Source organism: Hyaena hyaena, unplaced genomic scaffold, assembly GCF_003009895.1.
Source record: "Hyaena hyaena isolate Hyena2069 unplaced genomic scaffold, ASM300989v1 scaffold_27, whole genome shotgun sequence".
In the NCBI taxonomy this organism is placed as follows: Eukaryota; Metazoa; Chordata; class Mammalia; order Carnivora; family Hyaenidae; genus Hyaena; species Hyaena hyaena.
In genome coordinates, this window is record NW_024080659.1 from 1,409,388 (window position 1) to 1,433,587 (window position 24,200).

At 51.0% G+C, this 24,200-nt stretch overlaps 1 protein-coding gene across 1 annotated transcript; it reads left to right on the forward strand.

Moving 5' to 3' along the window:
* The first annotated feature begins 115 nt into the window (after positions 1-115).
* GID4 (GID complex subunit 4 homolog) lies at positions 116-23,507 on the forward strand. The gene is made up of 6 exons (XM_039227385.1): positions 116-521; positions 6,031-6,090; positions 11,481-11,588; positions 17,977-18,078; positions 20,026-20,156; positions 23,164-23,507. The coding sequence occupies exons 1-6, from the start codon at positions 333-335 to the stop codon at positions 23,225-23,227; spliced, it is 654 nt and encodes a 217-aa protein (XP_039083316.1). The 5' UTR covers positions 116-332; the 3' UTR covers positions 23,228-23,507.
* Positions 23,508-24,200: the final 693 nt, after the last annotated feature.

Here is a 24,200-nt window from a genome sequence, read left to right on the forward strand (position 1 = left end):
TGTTTTCTCCGCCCGCCAATGGGTGGAAGCGCCGCGTGAGCCTGTTCCCGCCCCCGGGGCGCGCCCGAGCCAATCGGAAGGGTGGTGTGTGTGCGAGGGCAAGTGGGGAGGGGGACTCAGCTCAGGACAGGGAGGCCCTGCTCGCAGGTCCCGGGGTCCCGGTGGCAGCCGGAGCGCTTGGTCCGCAGGCAGCGGGCGGGTGGTCCCCCCTCCGCCCCCACCCTGCGCGTGCGCGCCCCGGCCCCTCCCTCCCTGCCACCCCCCTCGGCTCCCGCGCGGCGGCGGCGGTTCCTCTCCCCCTCCCCCCAACCCTGGCTCCGGGGGACCCCGCGATGCCGGTCCGCACCGAGTGTCCCCCGCCGGCCGGTGCCTCGGCCGCCTCCGCGGCCTCGCTCATCCCGCCGCCGCCCATCAACACCCAGCAGCCCGGCGTGGCCACCAGTCTGCTCTACAGCGGCTCCAAGTTCCGCGGCCACCAGAAGAGCAAGGGGAACTCGTACGACGTAGAGGTGGTGCTGCAGGTGAGCGCCGGGCCGGGCCGGGCCGGGGCCCGAGGGCCTCCTCGCGGCGCTCACGGGCCGTGCCCGCCCCGGCTCCTCGAGCCCGCAGCCGCGGACCAGGCCCTCGCCGCCGGGCCTCCTGCACCAGGCGCTTCACCCCCGGGACCTACCCAGCTGGTGTCTCACACTCTCCAAGCCCCTACCCTGACCTGCCCCTCACACGGGAGCCTGTCGTGGGCAGCTCCTGGCGGACCCTGAACACTCTCCCAGACTCGAAGCCCGTGACCGGCCTGCCTGGGATCCGGAAGCCCCCTGTGACTGGCCACCCTCTGACCTGGGTCCTTCCTCCCCAGGACCTGTCACCCCAAGATCAGCTCTCCCTCCAGACCCTCCCAGAACCTGAAGAACTCTCCATTGGTTTCTCCTGCCTGGGGACCCCACCTATGGCTGGGCCCGTGTCAAATTATCCCAGACTTGAGACAGTCCTCCTCCCCTCCCCTTTCCTCAGTTCCAGGGATCCTCAAACCTTGGGGCCCTCCTCCTCCCAGGATTTCTTCCTTGGGAGAGCCTAGTGCCCCGTCAGACCTGGGAGCACTCTCCCTACCTTAGCCCCCGAGCCTGAGAACCCCCAACCCACAACTGATACCTTGCCTCTGGCACCCCCTCAAGACCAGGCTCTCACACCCTGGGTGCTGCTGGGTGGAGCTCCTCCCAGTCTGTTAGGATTTTGCCTCCTGCCCCCCTCCCCCCCCCCCCCCAACTGGCCCAGGCACCCAGCCTCTGCTTCCTCTCTTACTCCCTACCTCCGTTCTCTGGCCACCTCCAGTCCCCTCCCATTCTCCCTGACCTGTGTCCCCGTACCTCCCCAACCCATACCTTCATTTTCCTTCTCCTTGGCTCCGGGGGACCTTCTTTCTATGTTCTTAACTTTTATCTACACAGCCAGGTCTTCCTCCCAGCGTCTGATACCCATGTGCTGGGAAATCGAACTCACCCAGCATTATCTCTCACACGGTATTTCCTTGCTGTCTCTCTACCTCCCCCCGTTTGACCTGAATTTCTGAGTACCTGCTGCCAGCCCCTGATAGCTTTTGGAGCTCAGCTTTACCTACTCTGGCCCTTTTCCGCACCTCACCCCTCTCAGGCAAATAGTAACACACTTGATATTTTTTCCCAGCTAGAGGAAATCAACAGTGCTTAGTACTCCTTTTTCTCTCCCTTCCCTGCAAAACTCTTCCTCCATGGCTACCCTTGCCTGCCTCCGGGCCCACTTTCCTCCCCGCTTTGCCCCCTTGATTCCTTAGCCTCCTAGGCTGTTCCCCCAAAGCCCCTCCAAACATCTGTCCCCTTGAAGGCCTCGCAAAAGCTCTGAGGACCTCGTGTGCCACCTTACTGCTCCCTTGTGCGAGGACAGAATGTAAGCCACGTCTTTTCCTCACGTGCCCTTGGCTCTTTAAAAATGTTAAATCTTTAAACAGCCTCTCCTCTGAGCAAGTTGGTCTCCCACCCCAAAGTCAGTGGGGATAACATTTTCTTTTTGCTAACAGCAGGGCACCATTAGCCTCTTATTTCTTACTGCTTTGGGGGAATCAGCAGTTTCCTCTTTTGTCGGTTGGGGAAAACTGCATCTTCATGTTAATCGTACCTTTGGTCCGTAAACTTAAAGGGCTGTCATGAGCCATGGTATTTATTATAACTGGAAAACTATTGTGACTGAGTCATTCGTTCTTCGTAATTATAGCCCTGACACAGTGGTGGTCTCTCTTCCCTTTCGCTTAAAATGTGACAATTTAGTATGAAGGTAAAGGCTTGCCTTTTTTTTTTTTTTTTTTTTCGCCCCTGCAACAAATCATAAAATTCTGGAAGTGAGCTCCTTGGTTGTGGGTCGTGTTTGGAATGCTCTTGACTTTGCGCCCGTTGTTTAATGTGATGCTTTCCGAGGTGGTAGGGGGTAACTTGGCAGGGGAGCTAAGTGTCAAAAAGAAGTTGTCTTTGGCTCCTTCAGCAGCTACCCCCTTCTGTCATGAGTGTGTTGATTCTGAAATCTTGTCAGGTGCCGATTTCCCCGTGAACCGCTGTATGTGGTGATTGAGTTGGTACATGACGCGGTCTCAGGTCCCCCAGGGCGGAAACCTGGCTGCTGGTTTCAGCCTTCAGCCCTCAGTAGGATGTCTGATGGCGGGAGCGGTGGTCATGCCCAGGAATGCTGCCCTGCTTCTGGACTGGTGAGCTGTTTGTCCGTCATTGAGACAGTCAGCAGCATGTGAATTGCTCCATCACCTGGTTTTACAGCTGGGACTCATTTCTTCGACTCAGCCTTCGACTACTTCTGCCTTTCATACCTGAGCCTCCTTCCTTCTTTCTTTCTTTTTGGTAACAGCTTCGTTGAGATATAATTCACACATCATAGAATCTATCCAATTTAAGGTGTACAAGTTCAGTAGTTTTTAGCAGAGTCACAGACTTGGGTAAGCATCGGTGCAATCTAATTTTACAACCCTTCCATCACCCCCAAAAGAAACCCCACCCCTTAGCCATCACCCCTTTCCAACTCTAGGCAACCACTAATTTTATTTTCCCTAAGATCTGCTTATTCTAGCCACTTCATATTAAATGGAGTCATATACTATATGACCTTTTGTGTCTAGCTGCTTTCACCAAGCCTAATGTTTCCTGGGTTCACCTGTGTCATAACACGTGTCAGTGCTTTATTATTTTTTATTGTTGTGTAATAATCCATTGTACGGACATACAGCATTTTGTTTGTCCTTAGAGCATCCTTGATGGATAGTTGGGTTGTTTCTCCTTTTTGGCTCTTGTGAGTAACGACGCTGTGAACATTTATGGACCGAGGGTTTTTTTTGTTTTTGTTTTTGGGGTTTTTTTAAAGTATATTTTTATTAATGTTTTTTTATTTCTGAGAGAGAGAGAGAGAGAGAGCATGAGCAGGGGAGGGCCAGAGAGAGAGGGAAACGCAGAATCCGAAGCAGGCTCCAGGCTCTGAGCCAGCTGCCAGCACAGAGCCCGATGCAGGGCTCGAACCCACGAACCGTGAGATCATGACCTGAGCCAAAGTCGGATGCCCAACCGACTGAGCCACCCAGGCGCCCCTGGACCGAGTTTTTATGTAGGCACGTCCTCATTTCTCCCGGGTAGCAACCTAGGAGTGGAATGTGGGCTTCTATGGTAACTCTATGTCTAACATGTCAAGGAACTGCCAGACCGAGGTCCAGAGTGCCAGCATCATTTTGCATTCCCACCACCAGGCGATGAGGGTTCGAGTCTCTCCACAGCCTTGGCATCTTTGAGATGGTAGTCATGCTAGCGGGTATGGAGCGGTTATCTCGTTGTGGTTTCGACTGGAATCTCCTTCCTGGCTAATGATGTTGCACATCTTTTCCTGTGCGTTTTGGAGCACTTTCTTTTCTTGAAGCTCCAGTTTAAAGAGCTCCCCCAAACCTTGCGAGATTCTGGCCGGGATTTTGCTGTTGCTGCTGTTACTGTGACCACTCTGTTTCTCCTCTGCCATCCGAGAGCCGAGAGTAAAGTGAAGGCCAGGGTCACCATGAAAGCATATTAAAAAGAGCAGCTGTTGGACACAGCTGTGCTATCAGATTCTCTTGCTAAACATTTGCCTTGTCCTCTTTCTCATGGAGATGCTGGTCTGTCATTTGGTTAAAGTTCTCCGTGTCGTGTCGTGGTGTATTAGAGCTCACCCACTATCACCAAGATCAATTTGGGCAGATTGGGAGAGACACATGGTTGAACGGAGGCCAGACTGCATTTCTGATCCTCAAGCACGTGATAATCCATGCAAAATGTTAGCCAATTTACAGTTCAATTTTTAATCTTATTAGCAGGTATCCCAGTCACCTGATACCCTTTCCAGCAGCTGTGGAGCCCCAAACTCTATTGAATTCAGTGAGAATTGCATACATGAAATTCAAGGCCTCAGGTTAGAGCCGTGTGTCTTTTGATGAAAGTTCTCTGCTGAGCTGCGTTAGCACAGATCAGCCACTTTGGACATGAGGATATTTTAAATGCTTGGGCGGTTTTCACGTGGAATACCTTTGTCACCAGCACCAAATCGTGGGAGCGTTCTAGCCCCATCGAAGCCCATTTGCTTTGGTGCTGACCTCATCTGGCTGACTGCATTCATTACAGTTTTTAAGGATTGCCTCAGTGTCTGATTTCTGGTGTAGTTGGTAGTAGTTATATCCCCAGACCTAAAAAAATGCCACAAAACTCTCCAAGTTGCTTAAAATGAGACCTCACTTAACATGAAAATCTCAATGTGCCGCGGCGCCAGGCTACTTTGTCTTGCTTCAGTTCGGGGCGTGTACTTTATCTGTGAGCCCCACGAGCGTGAACTCCGAAAATCTGCCTGTTGAGGGTCAGTGGGTACGGATTTGGGTGAAGTGGCTCAGTTAGGGTGCACTCAGCTGCAGGTAACTGTGCCCTTTTCGGAATAGTTAAAAGAAGGAGTGAACCTGTCATCTCAGGTTACAAGAAGCCTGGAGGTGGCTTGGCTCCAGACTGGGTCATGCGGTGGCCGCTTCCTTCCATGTTTCTGTGCTGCCATCCTTGGCATTTCCCGGCCCGTTTCCCCTCACGGTCTCTACGTGGCTGCCCTGGGCCTGGGCACTGCGTGCAGATATGCCACCGCCAGGGGAAGAAAGAGAGTCTCTTCAGAAGCCCGGGTCTTTCCCAGCAGCACCCAGGAGATTCACACACATGTCTGATTGGTCAGAACTGGGTCACTCACCCCTGAACCGATGACTCACAAGGGGCCGGGGGCACGTGTTAGCCTTGCACCCGGCAGGGCTGACCAGGTCTTGTGGGGGTAGGTTAGGTGCCCGAACAGGATCTGGGCCCTGCCAGCATGGGAAAGTAGGAAATTGGTTGTTGGGTAGGTAGCCGGCCATGTCTCAGCAATCCGTGATTGGTGCACACTGCGCCTCACAACCTACTATGCGTGTCACCGTTGTTTACTTTAGGCCCCTAACTCTTCATCGAGAGATACAAGCATTCGTACATGAAACGGGGCAGAGTGGGCCCTCACAGTACATTCCAGTCTGGGGTCAGCGTCCCGGTTCACAAGTGAAATTTTTGCCAGAGGAGTAAGATGCCTTCCGTTCCCGTAACATGCTCCCCGTTTCATAAAGAAATAATGCGGGACTGTGCTGAGTGTAAATACGGGCGAGGAAGATATTTTGGAGACCAGCGGGAGACCTGTGTCGAGCGAGCTCCCTGTTCCAGAATGGCGCTTTGGTCTCAAGATACTCAGCTGAAGAGGTTGAGAGGGTCCTGGGATCAGGTAGCTGCTTCTGAACTGGCACGTGGGTAGTGGGGGGCTCACAACAGTCTCAGAAGGAGGTGAGGCCTGGCCGTGCTAGGCGCCCGCCAGCCTCCGGGCCTCCCTCAGCCCAGCTGGCCCTGACCGCCGGGCGCATGGGTTTCCACAGCAGCCCCAGCTCGTCTCCCAGTGCTTCCTGCATGTGTAACGAGGCCGTGTGTCCTTTCTTTGCAGCATGTGGACACGGGGAACTCTTACCTTTGTGGCTACCTGAAGATTAAAGGCCTTACTGAGGTAAGCGCTCATTCAAATGAGCTGGGACTAGAAGGGGGACCGCGTGCTCGGCGCGCTGAGTGTGAAGGGCCGGCAGTGTCCACTCTGAGGCCTGATGAAAGCGCCCTACTGAGTGTCATTAGTATACAGCGAGCTCAAAGAACGTGGTTTTCACATGTACACTGAGTCACATATGCGTAGAAGTGTATACATGTGTCGTATCGTTGCCAACAGTGTTGATTTCATTTTTAATCCTTTTGTGGAACAAGAATATACATGGTGAGAACATGGCTACCACCTCCTCACCTGCCATTGCAAGTTTTTAAAAGTCTCTCAGGCAAGCATTAATCCTTCCAGAGCCAAGGCCTTTGGACTTCTTTACACCTTTTGGTTCACTGGGGCAATGAAGTAGCTAACGGAAGTAGCTGCTATGGAAATGTAGGGTGTTTTCCTTTCCTTGAACCAACTTTTTTTTTTTTAATTTTTATTTTTATTTCTAGGAGAGAGAGAGAGAGAGAGAGAGACAGCGTGAGCAGGGGAGGGTCAGAGAGAGAGGGAGTCACAGAATCTGAAACAGGCTCCAGGCTCCGAGCTGGCAGTCAGCACAGAGCCCGACGCGGGGCCCGAACCCACGAACCACAAGTTCATGACCTAAGTGAAAGTCAGACGCTTAACCGACTAAGCCACCCAGGCGCCCCTTGAACCAACTTTTTAAATGTCAGAACTCCTGGGAATATACAAAGAAGCAAGAGCATCCTTTGTTTTCCTGCTAGTGAGTAAACAGGGAGAAGGAGGAAGGGACGGGACTGGGCACCTCGCTCCTCCTTGAGGGCCTGAGCGTGACCTGGCGGCAGAGCCCTGTTGGCCTGACCAGTCCTCACTGTCTCGGTGGCCCAGCAGTGTTGCGATTGGTCCCTGGAGCCATAGACAAGGTCGGAGGGACCGCCTTGCTTTGCCCTCTACTGGTGCCAGGACCTTAATGAGAATTAAAAATACCTGCTCTGCTACCGTAGTAGCGAGCGCAGCGCAAGGTGATAACGTCGAGTAGCTACGCAGCAGACCTGACACCCACGTAGCGGTGTGTGTCAACTGTAGTTGGGTAATAACTACTCAAATCAAATCGAGTCAAAAACACCCCCTCCGTCTCCTAATCCTCGGGGGGCTCATCAGAACGCAGAGGAAACAGTGTAAGAGTAAGAGGGAGGCTATGATATGACACAAATAGGAGGCTGCTAACTGAGGCCCAGACCATTGTCTCCATCTCTTTGATTCCATCTGGTTCTGTGGCTTCTCTATTGAAAGTTTGAGACTTTTTTATGAAGTTTGTTGTTGGCGTGAAAAGGTAACTACTCCTCCCTTCTAGGCACTTACCCAGTCAGGTAGGGGTAGAAAATGAGAGTAAAATGAGGGCCTCCAGCCTTTGAATTTGAGGTGGTAGAAAGCAAAGTGAATAGAATATACTCAACTCACACAATAGGGAGACAGGTGCATCCACTGAGCACAGGACATTTCACTTCATAAGCAAACCAGCAAAATTTGTCCCCAGGAATGTTAGCACTGATTCTAAGAACAGCCACTGTGGTCATAGGAAGCTGCATGGAAATGTCAAGCATTACAAATCCCCAAACCGTGTACAGAACTTCTGGGAAGTTTCCGTCAGGAGCAAATGACCCTAACAAGGTGGGGGAAACCTCTGAGTCATGAGCAGCCAGGCTCCCTGAGAAGGAGGTGCTAGCCCAGCCTGTCGCTGGGGCCAGCTCGGGGGGACTTAGGCTAATGGCAGGAATGAGGAGACATCCACCTGGCCGGTCCTTCCCGCCTGCGCACGAGCGGCCTCACGAGCGCATGTCCCCCAGACTGGTCTGCGCTGGGTTGAGCAGTAGGCTGAGGCGTGGCCCTCAAGTGGCATTGAACTAGAGAAAGGCAGCTGTGTTTCTGAGGCTCCTAGGACCTCAGGATTCCTCAAATTTCATCTCTCAACAACCCCTTTTTAGTAGCTTTACTGACATACAGTTTACATACTGTACAGTTCACCCATTTACAATGCAGGGGCAAACTCGCTGGCTCAGTCAGAAAAACATGCGACTCTTGATCTCAGGGACATGAGTTCGAGTCCCACGTTGGGCACGGAGCCTACTTCAAAACATAACAAAATAAAACGTGTAGTTCATTGGCTTTTAGTATAGTCATGGCGTTGTACAACTGTTGACTCAGTTTTGAAATTCTAAATCCAATACATGGTCACTGGACACGATCACTGAAGTACCAGAAAAGGTGAAGATTCTCTGAAAGACTTTATACCTGTGTTCTAAAATACAGCTGCTCCTGTCTGTTTGCTTTGACATTTATAGTTGTTAGAATATCGAGTAAGTAATTTATTTTAATAAAACCATTTAAATGGTTGAGTTTTAGCCATGGTCTTCCTCTTGTACACAACGTGGAAAATTAACTATTAAGTTGGAGGTCACTGGTCTCTTAGCTGCCTCACCTTCACGAACGAGCATAGTGTTTTTACAAAGTTCATGTGCCTCCTGGGAGTGGAATCCCAGAATTATGAAGAATGGGCGTCAGGTAGCATTTTCTTTGCAGTTCGGAGCCAGCCACCAGCAGGATGAAGGGACATTTCTAGGGAGGCCCAGCGGCAGGCACAGGGCCTAGGAGCCCAGCCTCGGGAGGGTCACAGCCAGGCCGTCCGCTCACTCACTGGACAGGTTTCAAACCTTCTGCTGAGGTTGCGCTAGACTTGCTCTGCGCCAGGGAGATGGGTCACACTGCTCCACCTCCCCGGGGCTGGTGTATAAACAAGAATGCTCGTTTACTCATTTCTAAAATGAGGTACGTGTTTGTTCAGAAGTTCTCCCTGACGTAGTGGCCAGTGGGTGTTAATCCCCCCAGAAGGGGGTCTACATGGAAAGCCAGACCCATAAGTGGAGAGTTTTTGGTGGGCCTGTAATCCATGAGGGTAGGGGTTTCGACAGCTTACATGCCCGACAGCAGCTAGACCTACTGTAGGAAGCCCACGCCTGGTTTGGGGGCCGGGGGTTGCTGGCCATGTCTCTTCCTCTCTGACTTGTTTTTTTTTTTTTTTTTTGACGACCTTCCCACAGAGAAGAGTTTTTCCTTTGGTTTTATAAGTTACCACCAGTTTGGCTATAGTCAAGTGCTTGAGTTTTCTGGTCCTGCCCTGAGAGATAGTTCTTTATTTTTTTTTTTTTGATGACTTCTGTACATATTGACTCTCACTCATTAGGCAGTATTTATTTTATTTTTGGTCTCAGAGTTTGGGGGTACCCTCAATCACCCTGATCTACCTGAAACGTTTTTAAAGAGAAGACAGTGCAGAATCAGCTCACTTGGAAAACTTTCCATTTGAACCATAAGTATTTTCTTCATATTGTAAGAGGGGCCCTTTATCATTTTCTTCTTTGCTCTCTTGTGGAAGTTAAAAAAAAATGTTAAAGCTCAAATCTCAGAAAATCAATATGTATAGCTTTTCATTTACAATCTCAAGACATGGCTTGCTCAAGAGTGGCTTAGTCGGTTAGTTGTCCGACTCCGGTTCAGGTCATAATCTCACAATTCGTGGGTTCGAGCCCCGCGTCAGGCTCAGTGCTGACAGCTCAGAGCCTGGAGCCTGTTTCAGATTCTCTGTCTCCTCCTTTCCACCCCTCCCCCGATGGTGCGCTTGTCTCTCTCTGTCTCTCAAAAAAGAATCAACATTAAAATGAACTAATTTAAAATCTCAAGTCAGGTTCTGATACAGAACTTTCCCCCTTAGTAGTTCTTCCTAAAACAGACGAGTATGATTTATTTATACCATTAAAACCAGGTTTCCATTTAGGAAATCTCCTCTTTAATTTCTCCACTCTGCATGTATAAATACCTGAACAAGGAGCCCAGCCACGGTGTTGGGGTAAAGGGTTGCGGTTCAGTGGGGCGTGAGGGTGTTATAGATCTCAGAGTTCACTGTGAAGACAGCAGGCGGCCCTGGTGGTGTGTCGTGAAGCCCCTTCAGTCCGCTCTGGTGGCCGTGCTGTTTGCTGGGAGCCGCTGAACCAGTGTAGGTGCCTGTCAGCCACGTCCCCGGCTGCGTCATGGCAGGCCAAGCCCAGAGAAGTAGCAAAGCCATCAGAACAGATTTATTTTGTTTTATTAAAAAAATTTTTTTAATGCTTATTTTTGAGAGAGGGAGAGCATGAGCCGGGGACTAACAGGGGCGGGGGGAGGGGGGGAGGACAGAGAGAGAGAGAGAGAGAGAGAGACAGAGGATCCAAAGCGGACTCCACGCTGACAGCAGTGAGCTCATTGTGGGGCTCAAACTCACGAACCGCCAGATCATGACCTAAGCCAAAGTCAGTCACTTAACTGACTGAGCCACCCCGGCTCCCCGGAACAGATTTATTTTAAATGCATGCAGATGTTTGATGCAGAAAAAGAGGGGCTTCCATAGTGTCTGAAGAAGAAAGTAGGGTGGTCCCAGGGACATTAGGGCTGTAATCGTGGTTTGCCGGGCCACTGGCCACTAGTATCACACTCCCAAGAAGCACCAGGGGCTGGCAGCTGGGCTGAAGGGTTGGTTAGTTGGTTGGTCAGTTAATTGGGTTTTACAAATGCAGAGAAATGGTGGACTTCTTACATTGCTAACTTTTTCTTCCATTAGTGTTTTTCAAAATCTTTGGTGCCTCCTTCTTAGCAGATGAACAAATAACAAATAAAATTAACAAGAGCGTTCTAAGCACCCAATCAGGGTGACAGCTTCTCTTTTCCCCATGGTTATTTTTAACATTGTGATCTTCCATCACAGACAAGGTTTACATGTGTTCTCCCTAGTATAAATTGCCTTCATTCATATGATAAAATTAAATGTTACCCTAGCATATCAAGGTGTTCTGCAAAAAAGAAACAAAACAAAACAACAACAACAAAACAAAACCCAAAAAACCCACCCCCTGGAAATCTGAAGACTGTGCACAGGAGACAAATGACTGAGCTGGTTTGGGAACCAGTGGGCGAGACGTGAGGAGACTTAGCTGTGAGTACTGTGATTGTGGAGCCTTCCGGGTGTTTTCCTTGGAAAGTAAAATCAACCTAGTTACCATCTGCTTTGTATCCTAGAATACTCAGAATTTACTTGCCCAGGTTCTCTCCCCGAGTGATCAGTACATAACAGTAAAGTCAAGGAAGGGTTCTGGCAAAGTCCATAACGCCCAAGAGTCTTGGGGATCTCCGACCCAGGTCGACGCCACAGCCATCGGCAAATCTCTGGGCCTAACTCCAGGTTGTTGCTTACCCAGGGTGACCGTCTTTTCAAAATCCTAGGAAGAAGTTCAAAAGCAAGGTTGATTTTTCCTTTGGGAAAGGTTAAAACTCCCGTTCAACATGTTGTTTTGGTATTTGGGTTTTGACCACAGGAGTATCCAACCCTCACGACCTTCTTTGAAGGAGAAATAATCAGCAAAAAACACCCTTTCCTAACGCGGAAGTGGGATGCGGATGAAGACGTTGACCGGAAACACTGGGTGAGTAGGAGTTCTGTCCGCTCGCGGCCGCCGGGTGCTGCCGGGAAGCCAAGGAACTTAGCCCCCGGGGTCTTATCCCTGTGTCGCGTCCGTCCTGCCCACCCGTCCACTGTTCTTCCCCGGCTGCTGTGGGTGTGCACCCCGCCAGACGCGCCTCAGTGGCCGCTGTCTTCAGGGTTGGCAGGAGGCGGAGATGCGGTTCCTGGAGAGCGGCCCCCCCGTCTCCTGCGCATGGGCAGAGCCACGGGGCCGGCCTCTGACCCCGGCTACGGACCCCCGCGCCCGGGCTCGGCCGAAGTACCGTCAGCATGCCCCCGACCCCGAGTGTGTTGTAGCTCACCAGCAGTGAGCACTTGGAGGCTACTCAGGGTTAGTGCCCTCAAGTCCTCTCACTGGCTTTCACACAAGCTGTTGTGTCGTCAAAAACCCATTTCTCTACCTGTCAGAATAGCCTTCCGGTTTAGTTGACCAAGGTGATGATGGAGTTTGGTTTAACACTCGGGGAGTCCAGTGTGCCCGCCCTCTAAACACATTGGCAATGATTGTGTCAGTAATGAAAGTTCCAGAACTCCTCGTGCTTCCCACTGCCACTCACACCTGGCGTTCAAGTCACTCCTGATTCTGGCATAGTAGTCCCTCCCGCACACCCTCGTCTGAGTTACCATCACTGTAGATTAGCTGCTTTGCTTATTAATGTGTCCTACTTGAGATAGGAAAGGAACATCTTTCAAATGTTGAGTTTCGATCAAAATTAAGTTTGAGCTTTTAAAACCATTCATTTGTAAGCTACATGTTTTTTGGTTTTTGTTTTTTTGTGGGTTTTTTTAAAATTATTTCTAGGAGAGAGAGAGAGACAGACAGCACGAGCAGGGGAGGGTCAGAGAGAGAGGGAGTCACAGACTGAAACAGGCTCCAGGCTCTGAGCTGGCAGTCAGCACAGAGCCCGACGCGGGGCTCGAACCCACGAACNGTACTGAGCAGAAATTAGAAGAAAAAATTGTTTATGATTAAGTATGAAACAAATGAGAAATTCAGCATCATTTGAAGAACACTTCAAAATATTGCTAGCACAGTTCTGTAAAATAAGTTTTTATTTATTTATTTATTTATTTTTTTAATGTTTTATTTATTTTTTTAGGAGAGAGAGAGAGACAGCGTGAGCAGGGGAGGGTCAGAGAGAGAGAGAGTCACAGGCTGAAACAGGCTCCAGGCTCTGAGCTGGCAGTCAGCACAGAGCCCGACGCGGGGCTCGAACCCACGAACTGCGAGATCATGACCTAAGCGAAAGTCGGACGCTTAACCGACTAAGCCACCCAGGCGCCCCTGTAAGCTACGTGTTTTGACTGTTGCAGCAAATAGCACCAAAAGTCAGTCATTTGTGACCCATAATACGAGAGAACGAACAAGATCTAAGTCTCTGAGGATTCTCAGCTGGGGGCCCGAGTGGCTCAGTCAGTTAAGTGTCTGACTCTGGGGTCACCTCGGGTCATCATCTCCCGGTTCATGAGCTGGAGCCCCGTGTCGGGCTCTGCACTGGCAGCTCGGAGCCTGCTTGGGATTCTCTCTTTCTCTCCCTCTCTTTGCCCCTCCCCTGCTTGCTAGCTCTCTCTTTCTCTCAAAATAATTAAACTTAAAAAAAAAGCCAGTTGGGAAGCCTGAGTGGCACACGGTGGTGCTGCCGTCAGAAAATAGTGGAGGGCTCCTCAGTGCCACCTGATGCCACCCTGCCCAGGGCTGGCTCTTCCCACATGGCTCGACACATCATGAGGTGGCGCCTTCCCTTCCCAGACGGCCCCCGTGAAGACGATCTTCCTTGTACCGATGACAGCCTGTCTCCCATCCTGCTTCGTTTTCCAGCTCAACTTGGTTCTGCAAAAAAGCAAGCTCTTTGAGACTCCACGGAAAGTCAGTTCTAAGTTAGGTTGGCTGCAAATTAAATACACAGAAAGCAACTCCTAATTTTCCAGACTCCCATTAGAATACTGGAAAGTATCTGTGCCCGTCTTTGTTAGGTTGAATTGAAATATTTTGAGGGAGAGAGTGTCCAAAAAGGCCCCCCTGGACTCTGGCACACCGCCAGATGTAGTAGGACCAGGAGCTGGGCCTAAGAGCTCTTGACCTCACCCAGCAGCCTGGTGACATGTGAGGGACTCGGGGGTCTCCCATAACTCTCCCAGCCCACGCAGGAGTCCCAGATTCCCATGTGGGCTCCTAGAGCTGGTGGTGCGTTCTGTCTGTCGGGTTGGCAGCGCTTGATGCAGGCGAGCCTCAGAGGTAGTGCAGGTTCTGTTCCAGAGAACGGCAAGAAAGCAAGGCTAATGAATTTTGTTGGTTTCCCAGCACGTATAAAACTTCCGTGTATGCTACACTGTACTTTGTTAAGTATGCAATAGCGTTATGTCTAAAACAACGTGCATACCTTAATTTTAAAATAAGTTATTACTAAAAAATGCTAACCATCATCTGAGCTTTCAGCAAGTCCTTGTCTTGCTGGTAGAGGATCTTTTTTTTTTTTTAAAGTTTGTTTATTTTGAGAGAGAGTGGGGTGGGGGGGGGGGCGAGTCAGAGAGAGAAGCAAGAGAGAATCCCAAGCAGGCTCTGCGCTGCTAGACCTGAGCCTGATGTAGGACTCAGTCCCACGAATGGTGAGATGGTGACCTGAACTGAAATCAGAGAGTCGGATGCCCAACCAACGGAGCCACCCAGGCACCCCCCTGGTAGAGGGTCTCACCTGATGGGGACGGCTACTGACCGATCAGGGTGGTGGTTGCCAAAGGTCGGAATGGCTGTGGCGGTTTCCTAAAAGAAGAGAACAGTGAAGCGTGCCACATCGGTTGGCCGACTCTTCCTTTCACAAATGGTTTCTCTGTGGTATGGGGCTCTGATAGCATCTGACCCTCAGTAGAACTTCTTTCAAAATTGGATTCAATCCTCAAACCCTGCTGCTGCTTTACCAACAGAGTTCACGTAATACTCTAAGTCCTGTGTTGTCATTTCGACAGTCTTTGGCATCTTCACCAGGAGTAGATCTCGTCTCAGGGAACCACTGTCTTTGCGCGTCCACAAGAAGCAACTCCGTGTCCATTCAGGTTTCATCCTGAGAGTGCACCCTTCAGTCACGTGTTCCGGCCCAGCTTCTGACTCGAGCTCCTGCTGTTCCCCCCCATCTGCCTCCACTGGAGCCTTGAGCCCCTCAAAGTCCTCTGTAGAGTAGGAATCAGCGTCTTCCAAACCCCCGTTAATATTGATTGTTTGATCTCTTCCCGTGAATCACAGATGTTCTTGATGGCACCTAGAATGGCGAATCCTTTCGAGAAGGTTTTCAGTCTACTCTGCCCACATCCATCAGAGGAACTGCTACCTATGGCAGCTATAGCCTTATAACCTATATTTCTTAAATAAGAGGCCTTGAAAGTTAAAATCACGCCTTGGCCCACAGACTGCAGAATGGATGTGGTGTGGGCAGGCACCAAGAACACGAATCTCGCTGTCCGTCTCCATCAAAGCTCTTGGGTGACCAGGTGCAATGTCCATGAGCAGGAATCTTTTTTTCTGAGTAGTCAGTCTCAACAGTGGGCTTTAAATATTGAGTAAACTGTGTAAACAGAGGTGCTGTCATCCAGGCTTCTTTCTGTTAGTGGAGCGCAGGCAGAGTAGATTTAGCAGAATATTTTGAGGCCCTAGGACTTTCAGAATGGTGAATGAACATTGGCTTCAATTTCAAGTCACCTGCTTCATTAGCCCCTAATAGGAGAGTCGCCTGTCCTCTGAAGCTTCGAAGCCAGGCATTGGCTGCTCCTCTCTGGCTCTGAGAACCCTAGATGGTGTCTGTGCCCAACGGAAGGCTGTTTTGTTGAGTGTGGCCACCTTCACGAGTTACCTTAGCTCCATCTTCTGGGTATCCTGCCTCAGCTTGTGCATGAGCACTTGACATTTCACCTTGCACGTCTATGTTATGGAGACGGCTTCTCTTCTTAAACCTCCTGCGCGTGCGCGCACGCGCACGCACACGCACGCACACGCACACACGCACACACACACACACACCAGCTTCAGACTTTCCTTCAGCAGCATCCTCACCTCTCAGCCTTCACAGAACTGAAGAGCATTAGGGTCTTGGCTCTGGATTAGGCTTTGGCTTCAGGGAATGTTGGGGCTGGTTTGCCCTTCTGTCCAGACCGCTGAACCTTTCTGCACGCTAGTAATAAGGCTGTTTCACTTTCTCATCATTCATGCATTCACTGGAGTGAACTTTTCCTTTCCTCTGGGAACTTTTCCTTTGCATTAACAACACGGCTGTTTGGTGCAGGAGCGCAAGCTTTCACCTTCTCTTGGGTTTCGATGCCTCTCTCACTAAGCTTAATTGTGTCTAGCTTTTGATTTCAAAGGAGACACATGCAACTCTTCCTTGCACTGGAACGCTTCGAGACCATCGCATACTTTTTAATTGGCCTCGTTTCAGTATTGTTATGTCTCAGGGAAGAGAGAGGCCTGAGGAGACGGAGACAGATAGGGGAACGGCCAGTGAGTGGAGTAGTCAGAACGCACACAGCAGTTATCGGTTAAGTTTGCTGACTTATATGGGCCCCCAAACAATTACAGCAGTAATATAAAAGATCTCTGATCACAGAGGCGCCTGGGTGGCTCAGCTGGTTGAGCGACTGACTTCAGCTCAGATCATGATCTCACAGTTCATGAGTTCGAGCCCCACATCCGGCTCACTGCTGTCAGCACAGAGCCCACTTCAGATCCTCCATCCCCCTTATCTCTCAGCCCCTCCCCCACTTGCACTTTTTCTCTCAAAAATAAAATTTTAAAAAAATCACTGATCGCAGATCACCATAATAAATAAAATAGTAATAAAAAAGCTTGACGTCATGCAAGAATTACCAAAACGTGACACAGAGACACAAAGTGACCAAATGCTGTTGGAAAAATGACACCAATAGACTTGTTCAATCAGGGTTGCCAGGAACCTTCAAGTTGTAAAAAGTGCAACATCTGCAAAGAGCAATAAAGTGAAGCTAATAAAACGAGGACTGCCTGGGCGCCTGGGTGGCTCAGCCTATTAAGTGTCCTGCTCTGGCTCAGGTCATGATCTCCCATTTTGTGGGTTCAAACCCTGCGTTGGGCTCTGTGCTGACAGCTCAGAGCCTGGAACCTGTTTCTGATTCTGTGTCTCCTTCGCTCTCTGCCCTTCCCCTGCTCATGCTCCATCTCTCTCTCTCTCTCTCTCTGTCTAAATAAACATTAAAAAACAAAACAAAACAAAAAAACAGGACTGCCTATAAACTGGAATCAGAGACCTTGTATAATTTTACCCTCGGGTTTCCCAGGTGGTGGTAAAGTGGTGAGTATCATGGTGGTAACATAAAGTCCAGACTCCATAACCTTAATCTATTGAGGATAGAAATATATGTGTGACAAATTCTTTGAGTTAACAGTTCTGTATCTTAAATTTTGTTCATAGTGTAATTCTTATAAAATTAGTACATGCTTGTTTTTAAATAACAGAAGGAAAAATATCATCTATAGTAATAATACCCAAAGCTACAACAGGTATTAACCTGTTTTGTTTTGTTTTGTTTTTTTTTTAACAAAAATAGGATTGGGGTGCCTGGGTGGCTCAGTTGGTTAAGCCTTCGACTTCGGCTCAGGTCATGATCTCACAGTTCATGAGTTCGAGCCCCACATCAGGCTCTGTGCTGACAGCTCAGAGCCTGGAACCTGCTTCAGATTCTGTGTCTCCCTCTCTCTCTGCCCCTCCCCCACTCCTGCTCTGTCTCTCTCTGTCTCAAAAATAAATAAACTATAAAAATAATTTAAAAAAATAGGATCATGAGACACAGTTTTGTAATCTATTTCTGGTCTCCTTTTATAAAAGAAAGTAATCATATTACCCACTTCCAATTCCTTCTTCGCTACCCTGCCCCCAACCCCTCTACTCTGCCGGAGGACCCCCCCTGTAGCAAGCCTTCTCTCCCCCTTTGCTGTGACGGGCCAGCTCTCAATTGTTCTGCGTGACTCTCGTTGCGACCATTGACTCCCCTACAGAGAGGTCACTGGTCATTCCCGGCTTTGTCTGCACTAAGGTGTCCTGAGAAAGGGCCCCCGGAACAGCATCCGCTCCAGCCCGGGGCCTTTCCTCAGACCACATGAACTGGGCAGGCATAGCTCCATGATGCCTCGGCTGGAGTCCAGCTCTGAGGTCACCGGCGGGGACCTCGGGCTCCCCTCCCAGTCCTCGGCCACTGCTGCTCGGGTCGGGCCACATCCAGCGACCATCACGCCTTTGCGAAGGCAGTGTCCGCCGGGCACAGAACGGCGCCTTCCGACCCCAGCCTCTCCCTCCGTATGTCAGTTCTCATGCCGTGTCTTTTGCTTTCAGGGCAAGTTTCTGGCTTTTTATCAGTATGCAAAATCATTTAATTCCGATGACTTTGATTACGAAGAGCTGAAGAATGGAGATTACGTCTTCATGAGGTGGAAGGTAAGGCCCCACCGAGGGCGGTCTTCCGGCCGTGCCCGGGCCCGCGCCGGTCCTCACGCGGTGCCTGTACACGCTCACGACGGCAGGCGCAGCTCCAGGCCTCGCCGGCAGGCTGCTGCCCTCCCAGGCCGTTTCTCTCTAAACTGGTGGTGGTCAGCTCATGAATTCGTGGCCGGGGGGCAGTCCCCCGGGTGTCCTGTGGACTCGGGAGAGCTAGACTCAGTCACCCGTCACCTCCCGTTCGCAGCCACGGGCTGAGACCCCTTTAAGGGACCGTTCCCTCACCACGTCCTTGCCGAAGGCTGGTGCAGTCTCAGCTTGTCTGGTTCCCTCCAGCTCAGGAAATGAGGGACCAGGAATGGAATTTGGGTTTTCCACTCACCAGCCCTCAGAGAACTGCATCTGGCTGGACTCGACAGATTGGCTTTGGGGCTGACGAGGCTTTTGTGCTCCCTGTTTTGATAGCATGTTAGTTACGGTGTTCCAGCTGCAGGATAGCAAACTCATGAAGCAAGTGCGTGAAAGCGCTTTGTGAATGGACAGCCACTTCCAACCGCTGCTCCCCAATCTGTGGGGAAAAGCTGTTGTATCTTGAAATCTTGCCAGCTCTCCTGAAAGCCAATCACTGAGAGTAGTGATTCCCAATCTTTTTTTTTTTTTTAATGTTTATTTATTGTTGAGAGAGGGAGACTGAGTACCAGCGGAGGAGGGTCAGAGAGAGTGAGACACAGAATCCGAAGCAGGCTCCAGGCTCTAAGCTGTCATCACAGAGCCCCATGCGGGGCTCGAACCTGTGAATTGCAAGATCATGACCTGAGACCAAGTCCACCACTTAACCGACTGAGCCACCCAGGCAGCCCGGTGGTTCCTAGTCTTTAGTGTGTATAACTAGTAATTTTGCGGGCGGGGGGGTCATCGCTTTCTGAGTGGATGCTTGCCAGGTGTGGGGGGTCAGAGTGGAGTCCGGCCCTTGCAAGCTTTGCCATCTAGTGGGAAGTGCGCCAGTGAGGTAACACCTTGGAGGAGGTATCTTGCAAGGTTCTAATTTTAAAATTAGTTTTAGAAACTACCATTCAGAGGTTTAGGAAAGGGAGGGACGAGAACATCTTGAAAACAAAACCGTAGAGTTGGGCACCTGGGTGGCTCGATTTCGGCTCAGGTCGTGATCTAGAGGTTTGTGAGTTCATGCCCCACACCGGGCCGTGCACTGCCAGTGCGGAGCCCGATTGGGATTCTCTCTCTCCCTCTCTCCCCCTCCCCTACTCTGTCTTTCAAAATAAATAACCTTCAAAAACATTTAGAAAATAAAAATAAGAAAACAATATAGTTGTTTGGTGTCTAGATAACTTCTCGGGGTGACTCACTGTGAGCTTTTAGGAGACTGCCTGGGGCCCTGGGGCCACTGACTTCATTTCACTGGGCCAGTAGATCCTTTCAGCCTGGCTCCAGCCAGAGATGACCAGCTCACCTCTTCCCAGGGTGGCTGAGCGAGAATAGCACCGCTCTGATGGCTGTTGCTGAGGCGCAGAGCTGTTTGAGGGGGTGTTACAGGGAGAGCAGAGGTTGATCTGCCCTTGGGGTGAGGTGACTCAGCGTTCCAGACGTGACCAGGAGCTTAGCACCAGTCCCTGGGCTGGAACAGAGACCTCCCTCCCTGGGTCCTTCTGTGTGTGGGCTCTGAAAGGTAGGGAGGGCGGGAGGGAGATGTGTAGACCCTAGGACCTTCTCTTCATTGCTGATCTTAGTGAGCTCAAGACACAGGCTGCTGTGTGAGCATCCAGAATACTCGAGCAACACACGGATGCTGTTGGCAGCTTGGGTTGAAACGCAGATGTCGGCCGTCGTGCAGCAAGTCTGGGAGAGGCTGGGTGACCGTGGGCCCTTAGAGCCACCCGCAGGCACCCTGTCCATCCCCGCCCGTCCCTGACCTCCTCCGTCTGTGTGCAGGAACAGTTCCTGGTCCCAGACCACACGATCAAAGACATCAGCGGCGCTTCCTTTGCTGGGTTCTATTACATCTGCTTCCAGAAGTCGGCAGCCTCCATAGAGGGCTACTATTACCATAGGAGTTCAGAATGGTAAGGAGCCCCAGAGGCGCGGGGGGTGGCTTGCTGCTGTGCCCCTGGCTCTCCCTTGGCTTGCCAAGCCAGAAGACGACCCCTCCCCTGTCTCTGCATGGCTTTCGTGCTCTGCATGCGGAGGGCCTCTCCACGCACTCGCGCTTGCTCGTATGAGGGCCCTGTCCCCATGCACGGAGCACAGGCAATAAGATGAAACTGAAGTGCTGGGTAAAGGAACTCATTGCCGACAGCTTTCAGGCAGTTCTGTCTCATCGGCCATGTCGCTCCCAGTCTTGCTGCTCTCATATTTCTTCCCAAATTTAATCAGTAACTACAATGTAAAAGCCAACTATGAATTTTGCTGGGGCGAAGTTTGCTGTTAGCACCCTTTTTGATTCTGTGGTCACCTTTCTCAGATGCTGGTCCCACGTGCAACTGATCTCAGTCTGGTGACCGAGGGGCCCCCATTGAGCTGGCGGTCCTGCCCTGTGTCTCACCTAAGGTGTAGGACTGACAGTCACCTCAGGTGCTAGCTTTTGTCACCTTTTGGGGGGAATCTTCTGCCCCCTCACTGCCTCTCAGAGCACCTCGCTGTACCTGAAGAAGGGGCCGTACCATAAAATACCTGCTTTCTTCTGAATGCAGAGGCGCCTTAGTCCCTTCCACGGTTTTCACACTTCGGTGACTTGTGAGTGACGCCGCCCCGGGTTGACTCAAATCCCCTGTTCAGTGGCAGCAAAATGACAGCTACACATGTATGCCCGCACTCAGGGCCGACTCAGCCCCTTGAGAGCCACAACTAGTAGGGTTCTGGTGCTCATCCCGTTTCCAGAAGCTGTTACATCCTGTTTTCTATGACCGCTTTACTGAGGTAATTCACGTACTGTTCAGTTCGCTCATTGACCGCATTCGAGTCAGGGGTCCTGTGCAGCCGTCGCTGTACTCAATCTACAGACGTTCTCGTCGCCATAGGGAGAAGCCCTGGTACCCCTGACCATCAGCCCCGACCCCCGTCCCCTCCTGGCCTGAGGCAACCACTAATCTGCTTTCTCGCTGTGTGGATTTGCCCGTCTGGGTGTTTTATATAAATGGAGCCGTACTCTGCGGCCTTCGCATCTGGCCTCTTTCACTCCGCATAATGCTTGAAGCTTCAGTAGTGTTGCAGCAGGCGTCAGCGCTCCCCATTTTTTTAAAAAATATTTATTCTTGAGAGACAGAGTGTGAGTGGAGGAAGGGCAGAAAGAGAGGGAGACACACAATCCCAAGCAGGCTCCAGGCTCTGGGCTGTCAGCACACAGCCCGACACAGGGCTCGAACCCACAAACCGTGAGATCGTGACCTGAGCCAAAGTCGGTGCACTTAACCGACTGAGCCACCCAAGCGCCCCCACACTCCCCATTTTTATGGCCGAATAGTTTTCCCTGGCCTGGCTCCACGGCAGCCCCTCCTTCTCCATGGTTTTACTTTCTGCAGTTTTAGTTCCCCGCGGTCAGCTGTAGCCCAGAAGCAGCGGAGTGTCCTCCTGACGTCGGAAGGTCAGGGGTAGCCTAACAGGCCGTCACAGCAGCTCTGTCATTCCGCACTTCACCCCTCACACAGCCGTCTCATCACGTCACATCCTCACAGGGCACGAAGGCATTTTAAAAGAGAGCCTACTTTCACGTAACTTCTATGGCGGTATATCGTCAGAGTTGTTCCGTTTCATTACTAGTTGTTGCTGACCTCTCACTGTGCCTGATTTATATTGTACTTTGTCGTGGGTATGTATGTACAGGGAAACTCGTACTATATATACAGGGCTTGGTGCGATCCACGGTTTTCAGCATCCATCGGGGATACTTGAGCGTATCCCCCACAGATAAGGGGGGGTCACTGCACCACATTTTACTTATCTGTTCATCAGTTGCTAGGCACTTGGGTGGTTTCCGCCTGGTGTGAATAATACTGCTGTGAACAAGGGTGTGTAAGTATCTGAGTCCCAGCTTTCAGGTCCTTTGGGCATATACCAAGAGTGGAATTGCTGGGTCGTACAGTAATTCTGCGACTTTTTAAAGAACCATCACCCTGTTGTCCAGAGTGGCTACACCCTCATATGTTCCCGCCAGGGCCCAAGGGCTCCAGCATCTCCACCTCCTTCCCAAGGCTTGTCACGATATCTTTATGGTTATAGCTCTTCTAGCTCATGTGACATCTACGGGTGGCTTGTGGTTTTGATTCGCATATTCCGATGGCTGATGCATGATCTTTTTTTGAGTTTTGTTTTTGTTTTGTTGTTGTTGAGAAATAAACTGCTTTATCCCGTGCTCCTCCTCACTCCTCTGTGAAGCAGGTAAGGGGAGAGCTAACGTCTACACTGTCAATGCTGACTTGTCCCTGGGGGTTATCATCCCCGCGTGTGCGTTGTCCCAGCTTCTGTTTCCACCTCATCTGCGTAGCTCCTCGGAGCCACCTGCCGACGGGGCAAAAACGAGCACGTCAGAGCTCTGACGTTCTCAGAGTCTAACAGCCGTGCCTGTAGGGAAGCGAGAAAATGAAGCCAAATGGTCAAATAAGATTTGTGGTTAGCGAGGAAGTCATCTCTTCCATGGCCTGTTTGCATCCCACGAGAAGCGGGAAGTGCCCGTGTTACCCACAAAGTCCTGATGACGTACAGGGGGAGCGGGGGCGCTGGTTCAGACATGGCCGAGCGGAGGGTGTGGATGAGGCCCGGGGCCTCGCTCTGGAGCTTCTCCCACAGCTTACTCCGCCTCTGCTCTTACAAGACATACCGTAAGGGCTTCGTGGTCAGAGGAAAAGGGACAGGCCTAAAGACAGCGCCTCCTATGCCCCGTTCGGGGGATTAACCAAAGAAGCAGGAGTCAACCACACTCGGTTCCAGTGACGAGGCCTGAGATGAATTCGCGTTCCAGCCCAGGAACGTGGCCTGGCAGGCACTCCGGCGGCGGGGAGGGTTTTTTGAACACCCTTTGTTTGGTGACCAGGATGCTCAGACTGCCTACCGTTTCTCTCTTTCCCCGTGTTGCAGGTATCAGTCACTCAATCTAACTCACGTCCCCGAACACAGCGCGCCCATCTATGAGTTCCGGTGACAGCGGTTCAGAGCAGGAACCAAATAAAACTGAGCTTGGCAAAAAAGAGCTTTGCCAAGAAAATTGTGTACCTGCCAGAACCAGGAGAACGTTTCTGTGTGTTCCTGTTTCTTCACGAGCAGACTCGCGTCGGAAAGCATGAATGTTAACCCACAGAATCCAAGGAGCACGGCCAGCCGACGGCCGTGGAGGGGGCGTGCTCCGTGCTTCTTCCCGCTCTGTGGCAGTTTGCTCTTAATCTGTTTTAAGCTACCTTAAATGCACTTTTCCTTCCTGCACAGCTAACTTCTGTATCACTGAAAGGCCCATTCCTTCTTCCGTCCCCACCTCCAGCCGAGTAGAAGGTCAGCCCCCCAGTCACCCTTGGCCTCGGTGCTCAGCAGTCTCGGCCCAGGCCCTGGCCCTGTGCCCCCCTACCCCCAGTAGCTCAGTCTGGTAGCTCAAGAGATGGCAGAGGCCCCGCACACGTGTGCCCCCCCCAAAGCTCAATGAGACGTGAGGCGGAGGCCGACGGCCTAACGGGGTCACCAGGTGCTGGCCAGCCGGGCCGTGCTCGCGCCAAGCTCGTTAGGGGCTGGCAGCTTCCCTGGGCCTGCCATCCGGGATCATGAGATCTAAGGCTTCCAGGTCCCTGGCAGGAACAGATCCCAGTCCTGCTTACTCAGCACGTTTGCTCCAAACTTTTGAACTTGAGGGCAATACTAAACTTAAAAAAAAAAAAAAAAAAAAAAGAGTTTTTTTATTACAAAATTATTTTTATGGTCCCTTTAACAAGGACCCTATGGCAAATGCACAATTATTCAGAATTACATTTTATCGTTTTCACATTGAAAACTGCAAATGTTGACTTAGTAATTTTTATACCTATATCTATATGTAAATGTATATTTAATCAACCAGCAGTTTAAAACTAGTCATTCTGGTACAAAAGTTTTGCAGCATTGCATCAGTTCTAGTGCTAAACTTGAGAGCT